The 10,950-nt window shown below is 36.9% G+C and overlaps 1 protein-coding gene across 1 annotated transcript; it reads right to left on the bottom strand.

Moving 5' to 3' along the window:
* Positions 1 to 2,464: 2,464 nt before the first annotated feature.
* On the bottom strand, positions 2,465 to 10,121 carry Smp_202840 (uncharacterized protein; the record flags this gene model as incomplete). Its single annotated transcript, XM_018797779.1, has 4 exons — positions 2,465 to 2,632; positions 6,824 to 6,969; positions 9,144 to 9,225; positions 10,080 to 10,121. The coding sequence occupies 4 exons, from the start codon at positions 10,119 to 10,121 to the stop codon at positions 2,465 to 2,467; spliced, it is 438 nt and encodes a 145-aa protein (XP_018652787.1).
* Between the last annotated feature and the right edge of the window lie 829 nt (positions 10,122 to 10,950).

The following is a 10,950-nucleotide window of genomic DNA, read 5'->3' as shown; positions in this document are numbered from 1 at the left end:
TGATACTTGTGGATAGATAGCATAGGGTTCAAAAGATAAAGGTTTATCATTGTCAGGTACTGAGTCGTCAGTCTTAGGGGTTGCAGACTTTGACCTTTTAGTAGGCTTGAAAGCTGGTGAAATTTCTCCTTTACTAGAGTTGCTTGACATATTTTGAAGCTGGGTGAGTAAAGAAGTTGTCTAACTGAAATATTCAGGAGTATATAGTAATCATAACGTATTAACCAGCTTAATATTAAAATCAGAGACTATGAGTATATATCGCATGTCAGATAAAAGGTGCTCAGTTATAAAGTAAGGAAGTACTGATCAGTGAAATCTCTATTAACTGATCAAGTCTCGGTGAAAATTATTTTCTTAGAGTAAAGTGTGATCGATATACGCGGTATGATGATAATCTAAGGATAATGCAGCCTACAAAAGAACAAGTCGAAGAACTTCTAAACCACGTCAATAGACTAGGTCAATAGACTTCCTATCCTTATTACTGAAGACGCGAGAAAATGTTACCACTTTCAAATCTCGAGCTAAGGAAAGCGGGTTTTACTATCACTATTCGCAAAATGAGCAGTAGTTCAACATACCAATATCATGTGCTCATTTGTCTCATAACTAAAACATTCAGGATCAAGAAGAAAATAAGATTCCACAGAATTCAGCTTGCTACAGGATAAACAATTGTCAAATCTGTGCTCACATTTACATGCGGCATTTAAGCTCTTTGTAAAAGCTAGTGAGTATCTCAACTCATTAGCTTCGGGGATGACGTGATAGTGTTCAAAGTGAACGCTACTAACTTGGAAAACTGTTGTGAACATCACTCTTTGATTCAGGAAAATCAACCTGACGAGTCCCAAATAGGACGACTTGGCGCGAATCCTGGATCATTCTGATAGCCATCATCCATCTCCTCTTATACTAGTGATTTAATTGCAATGTCGAGGCGATCTTCATAGAATGCACACATGCCAATAAGAGAGACTGATGAATTTCATTCCAAAACTTCAGTGAAAAAATTCAAGCAATCAATGTAAATGCACCTCTGCGGGATCCTATCTCATAATTCCATAGGAAAAAGACCGAATACTAACCAAGTATTGTACAATGAGATGAGCAATCATTGATGCAAACACTGTAGTGTGTTTGATTTTCAAACCCACCTTATTTAGCAACGTTATGGTAGTACTGTCACTTATTCATTCAACCTACAACTTTCCTCTTTCCTAGATGAGTAACAGCTGAATTCTATGTAATTGTTTCATTAACAAAATTCATAACACCGCAATAACAAGAGTCTGTTTTCCAACGTTCACTAAACATTCAATAATCAAATAATGAAGGATCGAAGTGTTTTATTAAATACTTATTGATGTGGAGGTGAGGATAATAATGATTGGTAGTTTTGCTGAGTCAGACATGTGTATAGTGTGACATGTGTTATATATTTTCTTATCCTCATTATTTATAATTATCATTGATTACCCTTCTTTGTTGTTGGATTGTATCGGATTTCGCTGTGGAAATATATTAACGTTCTAGTCAGGCTAATCTTGTGTTCTTGATCTGAGTTGTGTTGAAGTTCTGTAGACTAGACACCGGGAAAGAATCTAGTGTAGATATTCGTCTAAGGTAAATTAACGTCCCACATACGTGTAAAAAGTGAAAGGACCGTTATAACAAGAAACTCTATTGTTATAAAAAGTATCCTTCCGTTTACAACACTTATGTAGTACTACGACATCCAAGTTCTAAACATTAGGCGTCGTCAATTTCAAATGATATTTTACAGTAGTGAGACTTCAACCAAATGGACATTCATAAAGGACTGATTGTTGATTGCAGTTGTCACAAAATCACATATACACGACACTGTAACTTCACAAGTACGATGTTGTGAACTCATTTAAAACCAATCGGTATTTATTGAACAAAAAGAATCACGTTAAACTAAAACGCCATATATTTTATTTTTTCACCAAATGCATCATAACTAAGTGACAGTCTATGAAGGGTTATGTGTGTGATGTAAGATCTCCATTTATGGGAATGATCACACATATAGAAGATGTGTCTGACTACAAACAAAATGAAAACAACAAAGTTTGCATGATGAAAGCAAGCAGAAAGATGTTTCTGTGAGTCATGTATTACTTTTCTTCCTTCTGTAGAACCACAGACAGACGACACAGCCAATGCATACAACAAGGAAAAGGACAAAAAGTGGAATAACAATGTAAAGGGGATTGTCTGATTTTCTTTGCTCTCTGTTTTCAGTCATTCCCGCAGTCATATTCTGTAAAAAAATAAACAGTACAATATTTACAAAAGTCCAATATTTACCAAATGAGATGCAGCTGTTTGAGCAGTTCTGATCAATTCATTTCCCAAGTCAAGTTCAGTGATACCTGTCATTATTTCTTCGTGATTGGTAGGTGTTGCTTCATTCGAAACGTTGACAATCGAGCTATTTTGTAGAACGAAACACTGACAATATTACTGAATATTTAATATTTACCAAATGAGATTCATTTGTTTGAGTAGTTTCGGTCAGTTCGTTTCTTAGGTCAGGTTCAGTGATACCTGTCATTGTTCCTTCGTGATTGGTAGGTGTTGTTTCAACAATCGAGCTATTCTGTAGAATGGAACATTAGCAATATTACTAAATATGAAATATTATTCAAACAACGCATCATTCGCCATACAATATTGTCAGGATTGATGAGTGAAGTGAATTCATCACTTAGTTACATAATTTATATTTGCACAATGTGATCAACGAATAGTGATTCAGATTATTTGCTATCGATTTGACATTCAATGTGATGAGTACACATTATTCGTCAACTAATGAAATTTGTTTCCTCGTTGTCACGTCTTATCACAATCTGAACATTATTCAACAAAATTATAACTGACGGCTTTATTGAAGCAATCAATCCAGGATTCGCATATCTCAACAGGGTATCGAAACACCTCTTTCTTAACTTCAGCAAAGAGAGTCTATGAAATATCTCTCACTATCTTATAATGCTACCCAATTTTAAGCAGAATATGCTTCATCATTGAAGCTTATCTCATCTGCATTTTCAGTTCACGTAGATATACGGTTTCATATTGAACATCGTGAAACGCTGCACATTCCTTTAGTTGAACATAAGCATGTTCTCAGGCGTAAACATCGGAAAACACTCTTAATGATTGTTGAATATTCGTATGAAAACAGCATTGTACCTATATCTGATTAAACATCGTTAATGTATGCAATACCTCCGTCTGTTCCACTACCAAATGTTAAGCATTGGTTATCCAAATGCCTTGCTGCTCCTCGGTTTTTTTCTCTCTGTCTTCAGAACCTTGCTCTGAGGGTGAAGCTATGTAACCTCTGACATCTGCAACAAGCTCGACGAACGCGCTCTCCCAAGGTCATAGTTTGTACCAGGCTCTCAAAAAGTGTACTTTATAACAACTATAAACTTAAAAAGCTGCATTCCATAAATAATTAGCACGACCAAAAACCCTATTACACTTTTTGTCGAGATTGGATCTGATATGTAACGTGGACGCGATGCCCCTTTGGAAAATATTTTGAAGAAAACACATTATATCTGAACGAATGAACTGCTATCAACTTTTATAGATTATATTTACTAAACAACCCTGATTGGGATGCATACTATGAACCAGTATATCCCGTAACTTTTAGATCATGCCTGTAAAAATGGCGTGTACCTGCCCTTGCAGAAATATATTATTATTATTTATGCACTGAGAAAAGAATAAAAATCATCAATTATTACTTAGTTTCGTACTCACGCCTGTTACTTGTAAAGCAGCATAGGCCGCAGACCAGCATTCTTTAACCCATTCTCTCCTGAACCTTTTTTCTAGTTGTATCCACTTTTTGTTCATCCTTCTCATGTCTGTCTCCCCTGCTTGCTGTAATGTATTATTTGGTCTTCCTATTTTCATTCGGCCTTCGGTATTCCATGTGAGCGCTTGTTTTATGACGCATTTGGGTGTTTTCCTTAATGTGTGTCCCAACCACTTCCAGCGCTTCTTCCTGATTTCTTTCTCAACTGGAATCTGGTTTGTTCTCTTTCACAGTAAGTTGTTGCTGATAGTGGCTGGTAAACGGATTCGAAATATTTCGAGTAGATAACTGTCAATAAACACTTGTGTCTTCTAGATGATAGCTTTCGTAGTTCTCCAAGTTTTCAACCCATACAGCATTACTGTCTTGACATTTGTATTGAAAATTTTGATCTTGGTGTTGGTTGACAGACAGTTGTTTTGAGTTGCAGATGTTCTTCAGTTGTGAACTTGCTGCTCTTGCTTTCCCGATCCGCGTCTTCACATCTGCATCAGGTCTACCGTGTTCATCGGTGATGCTGCCCAGATATGTAAAGGTTTTCACATCCTGCAAAGATTCTCCATCAAGTGTAATTATATTGTATTGTATCAAATAATCTTGCTTTCCTCTTCGTGTATGTTGAGACCTATCGCTGCTGAGGCTGCTGCTTCACTAGTCGTCTTCTCCAGCACTTGTTGCTGCGTGTGCGACAGAAGAGTCAGGTCATTTACAAAGTCCAGATCGTCCAGCTGCATCCTAGCTGTCCACTGTATCCCGTTCTTTCCTCCAGATGTTGACGTCTTCATGATCCAGTGAAATGCTTTCTCGTAGTCAATGAAGTTGATGTAGAGTGATTAATTCCACTCAATTGATCCTTCTACAATGATCCGTAGTGTTGCGATTTGGACATAACACGACCAATCCTTACGGGATCCAGCCTGTTGGTCTCGAAATTCGGCGTTCACGGAGTTTTTGATTCCGTCTAACAATACCCCGTTGAAGACTTTCAGTGATACTGAGAGAGGAGTAATGCCCTTTTAGCTTTCATACTTGTCAAGATTTTCTTTCTTTGGTATTTCGATCAGACGTCCTTCTTTCCGATCTGTTGTTACTTGTTTTTCATCCCAAATCTTATTTAAGAGAATGTGGAGTATCTTTGCTTTTAGTGCCTTTGCTGGGATGTTGACTGGTCCCGCTGATTTGCCGCTCTTGATTTGTCTGATGACCATGCTGATGTCTTCAATTGTTGTTGGGCCAACATCAATTGTGAGGTCCATGGGTGCTGCTTCGATGTTGGGTGTGTTCAATGAGGCTGGTCGATCCAAGAGTTCTCTGAGGTGTTGTACCCACCTGTTTCGTTGTTCTTCAATGTCGGTGATTACTTTGCCTACCTTGATTTTCACTGATCATTTCGGTTTACGATAGTTTACAGCGAGTTTCTTTAATGTATCATACAATTGTCTCTTATTTCCTTCTCTTGCAGCCTTTTCCGTCCTCATTGCTAAATCTTCCACATATTTACGTTTGTCGGTTCTGATGTTCCTCTTCACTTGCTTGTTGACTTCTGCGTATTCTACTTGTACTTTGGCTTCCTCTTCTCTTGTTCGACTGGTTTTGATTTCTGCTTTTTTGTTTCTTCTTTCTTCAATCTAAAGCACTGTATCAACGGTGATCAATTCCTCGTGATGGTGCTTCTTGTGGCTCAGGACCTCCTGACATGTTGAAATGGTTGCCTCCTTGATCCTTTTTCAGTTTTTCTCCATAGTAGTTGCCTCTCCATTGAGTAGATCATGAAAAGCCTGGATGCTGTTGCTGAGGGCTATCTTGAATTCGTGGAGTTTGTCAGTATCCCGAGGAAAAGACGTATTGAACTTTTGTGATGTTGTCCGCCTCGTTGTCCAGTGCTTCTTAAGTTTTGATTTCATCTCGGCGACCAGGAAGTGATGATCTGATGCTATATCAGCTCCTCTCCTTGTTCTCAAATCCTTCATAGTCCTCCTGATATGGTCGATTTGGTTCTGTGTGGTGTGATCAGGTGAAGTCCATGTGGTTTTGTGAATTCAATTATGTGGGAATATAGTGCCACCTATGACCATTTTATTGAAGGCATAGGGATTTGCGAACCTCTCACCATTTTCCTCCCTTTCTCCTAGCCCGTGAAATCTTGGTATCTAATACTGTCCATTTCAACCTTGATATTTAAATCTCCCATCAGAATGGTCAGGTCCTTTGTCGGGCACTTGTCGACGATCAATTGCAGCCTATTGTGGAATTAGTTTTAAACGTCTTCATCGTGGTCATTGGTGAGCGCATAGCATTGGATGAGGTTCATTGTAATGCCCTCTCTCCTTGTTTTGAAGGAAGCTTCGAAGATCCTTGGTCTATGAAATTCACATTCTATGAATGCATTTTGTGCTTGTTTGTATAGCATCAGTGCAAATCCTTGTGTATGCGAAGCATTTTTTCTCCATTGCCGGAGTATAACAGAAACTCTCCTGAAGCTATTCGTTGATTTCCAACCTGAGCCTCACTGATCCCAAGGATACACAGGTTTTATTTCCTCATTTCTGCAGCAATTCGGAAGACTCTTCCGGTCTCCCACATTGTCCGGACGTTCCATGTACCAATAAAAATTGTTGCTCTGGTTGTTAGCAGGTGCATCGGCCTCATGACTTTCACTGAATCTCGGCTTTCTTCATGAGGCGTCATAATTCTTCCTTTAGTTCCCGGAGCAGACTTTTAATGGTTTGAATGAATTTTTACGACTGATGAGTTGGTTTTCTACGGGATGGTGTCCTTAACCTCATGCTAACCCATCCTCGTTCATCCGGGCTATCAACTGACAGTAGCCCCCTGGAGGAGCTGGTTATCATAAATTATTAGTAGCAATTAAATGTTCTTTCGAGTAAATAGATATACAATGTGTAATATGGTGATATCAAAAACAATCTATGGAATCTACCACTTACTTACTTCAACCTGGCAACCATTTACTTTGAGTTCATGATTATCCTCATCACTACTGGCAGTGCATATATCGTACTTTTTACACCAAATACACTTTATATCCGATGTTGTTGCTTCTTGACATGGATTAATCGAATTGTGTTTTGGACAATCTTCAGTGAAAATAATGAAGTGATTGCATGTCAAGTTATCAAACAAAAGATAAGTGAATTACATAACATATAACTGTAACTCGACGATACAATGGTGATTTCAGAATAAAAGGATTATTTCATACATTGAGAATTTGTCATCACATTCCGCAATGCGAAATTCAGCACGCCTTCAATGTCATTCACATTTCGCGACAACATCTCAGGATTCAATAACACTACGTTGAATGTAAAACGGTGAGTTTTGACGTACCGATTTCGTAGATTAAAAATGACTCTTTGCATTGATAAAATGTACACACTATGCTATCACCGAGTTAAGTGAAGCCAAATGCATTCAATTTCGTATAGTTATCGAATCTCTTTCCATGACATGTCTTATTATGTAAATGTATATTGAACACGGTTTCCACACATGAGAAGTGGTGAATAACATTGTGAACTCACACTGACTACTTTGTAATCCGTGCAAGAAAGCCAGGTGTCCCTGGACAGAAAAGTCATTTATAACTATGTTCAATCAATCAAAAAACAAAGGAAGAGTGACAGTGTTTCTCATCTCTTCGCCGACGTTTTCTTTGGAACAGTTTCAGTCGCAATACTCTTATGAGACGTTTTAAACTCAGTTGCCACATTCTACTCTGTGTGCTGCCACCTAACACGTCAGGCTAGTTGGATAATGAATATTCATCGATAATTAGTGCTATTTTATTCAACGAATATTGAAGTCGATCTGAGCATCAGGTTATAGAATAGTTATCTCAGTCGTCGTGATCATGTTTCAATAGTCTAACATATGATGAACTAACATGGGTTTGTGCTTACCCATTGTATATAACAATTAGAATGAAAACAATTTGGACACATGAAAATGTCCAATACTTTTGAAACTGTACAATTATCTACTGACTATCATAAGTTGGAACGTGAACACGTGACTTATCTGTAGAATCAATTTATCGGATGAAAAGGATAAAGAATAGTGTTTGGAAATTAAGATATTGTTTCTAAGGTAATTTTAATTTCAAGGAGTGTTTCTGTGATTTCAATACCTCAACAACTTTTGATATCGCGTGAACCAATTGAAATAACGACGGACGCTTCCATCTCATCCATCGATTAGTCACATTTTGTTTAGGTGAAATTCATCAAAGTGAGGACTTCCAAAGTAGTTCAAAAGGTGCCCCTCATCGTTTCAAGTTTTCAACAGCGACTTCACATGTAGTGTAACGTCGGTTGAGACTGGTATGTAGATAATACTTATTAACTGAATGATATTAAACATGAAGTTCTCAATTTTACGAAATAAAAATGATGCATTCAGGCGTGCATATAGTCAACTCTTATAAAATCAGTTTAACATACCCCCGAGAACTTCATACTCTACCAACGTGCCACTTTGGATCCATTTTTCAGGAACGTTTGTTCGAGCCGGTTTTTTATCTTGCGTAATAAATTGTTCACAGGAAAAAGACCGAAATTTTGTTGACGAAGCAACCGTTAAAAATATGCACACATATATATATATCCATCCGCATATCAACGGTGAAGAAATTCACACAACTTGGTATTACTATGCGCTATATCAGTATAGATAAGCGTAAGCAGACGTGGATCATGAAATTCTTTGTTGATGGAATATAGTACAGAAAACGGAAACAAAACGATCACGAATTCATGACAACAACGCAAATCGTTTTTGTGACAGTACCAAGGATAATGGTTGTTGAAATGAAAACACAAGTGGTTGATTTATATTTACGTAAATTCAGTGATCCTCTGTTCAAAACACTTAATCACAAACTCTAGATATTTTCAGGATTAGCTTGTACCATGATCATTCATCACACATGATACCATAATTTTTCTTCAAGATGTCTCAAGACTTAATTGAAGTTCAATTTTTAAAAACCGGTGACGTTTGGAGTATATGAAAAGCAATCCAATTTTATTTCGCACAACTTTGTACAACACTTCAATAACAGTCCAATCAATCGATTTTTAAAACGAAACAACTGATTAAGGTAGACTGTCTGTGAGATATACAAAATCGACATGATAGATAAAGGCGAGTTTCTAAGTTGACATAATAATTATTGGGTGTAAATAGAGAAAGGGATATAGATAACAGGTAAATGTTTATGCAGGTCAGTGTAAAACAGAATATAACTTACGTTGGTTACCTTCATTAATTCCACACGTAATTCTACCAATCAAGCTCGATTTCACTTGATTTCCCTTGATCGCCTTAGAAACCTGGAATAAAGTAATGGAAATGTGAATCAAGATATGTCAACACACAACCTACATAACAACCAACCAACAATTGAACGCATGTGTCGTCATTCACATTATCGTATTCAAAGACAAAACGTCTTATTTACGGTAAACGTACTGATCTCCCCAGTTTCCTCAGACATGTGCTTCATGTAGTCTACAGAAGTAAACTCACTCACATCAGTTGCCAACCTGAGTAAAGTTTGTTGGGTGATCTATCTATCTATCGCAAAATGGGGCGACAAACGACATGTTTACCTGTCCGTTCAAAGTGAATGTGACTGCTGCCAGAAGATGTAACCGTTTGAAAATGCTCATATCATTCTACTACAGTTCATTTTTTAAGAGAATTCTTTCCATAACCTTTTAGGGCGTCAGCACTTTGCGGGAGCTAAGCGTCTCTTAGAGAACGATCGACTTACGTTGCTCAACCTTCCTTCTTATTATCATTGTGGTCTGCGTCAACTACGTCAAATTGTGGCACAAAATGCTAATTCAAAGTCCACTTATCACACTTATAGTAAGCATTTTGACCTCCTCAGTTCTCTTAGAACTATGCTCCATTCAGTATACGAAGATATTCTGACTCACTTCAGTCGGTAGCGATTCACTTCTCATAAATCATTATTTTAAAAAAACTGCTAAAACATAGTGTATCATTAAGAGGTAAATATTAAGGTCATATAGTCGGTGTGCACATTGCGAAATTATGATATCCTTCTATCTAGTTCAATGTTTCTTGAAGCATTCGACGGTACTGATATGCAAAAAATAAGAGAATAATCTGAAGTAATTTAGATAAATAAATATTTCCATTCAATTGAGCAACTTACTTCCTCATAATAGAACGCTATTTTCCCATTTGGATATATCATACTGGTTACCTTGAATGTAAGACTTGTAAACAGAAGACTATGGATATTTAGTATTTGAGCATATCATTGTTAGATATGACACTGTATATGTCTACCAACAATCTGTTAAGATTTAGGCGGATATTCACTTTGTTATGCCAAATATTTTCTCCACTTGAACTTGTATTGAATATATTCTAGTGAACGTCAAGTAAAAGAAACAAACACTCATCCTTCAAAATTAATTTCATATGACTAGTTTCTGAAACAATTAATCGTCAAACCTTTAAATAGATCTGATAGTTGGTGAAATATTCACATTGGCGTGATATTCACTATAGTTACTCAGGGAACAAACGACTCTTAGTAAAAATCACATAAGCTGTGGAGTTTTTGTTTACGAATGGAACATGGTGACGTAGTTATTTATGCAACGCCATGGTTTATCAGTGTTCAGTATAGAAGGGAAATGAATAGTTCCAGAATAATCGACATAAGGATTTCTTAATTTGAACGAATAATAATAATAACTGTGTGGTATGTAACACAAATTTACTTATTTTGAAATACGGACTTCCAACCAAGTTTCGCTGAGACCTGATAACGAAAATATATCTCCTCATTAATTTATCTATTAGTGAAACGTGATTATGACCTCATTTATCCATACTTATCTATTCGTTACACGTCAAAACTAGTTTGTTTCTGTTAACGTCAACTGCTTTTTAGTTCCCAATCAATATGTCTAAACTATCAATACATTACACTGTATGACTTCTGTCAATTTCTAAAAAGAACTCAATTAAGCAAATATAACAGCGAACGTCCGAGCAATTACAATGAATGCTGG

This window comes from Schistosoma mansoni, chromosome 5, assembly GCF_000237925.1.
Source record: "Schistosoma mansoni strain Puerto Rico chromosome 5, complete genome".
Classification (NCBI taxonomy): Eukaryota; Metazoa; Platyhelminthes; class Trematoda; order Strigeidida; family Schistosomatidae; genus Schistosoma; species Schistosoma mansoni.
This window is presented reverse-complemented; position numbering and strand designations above follow the sequence as displayed.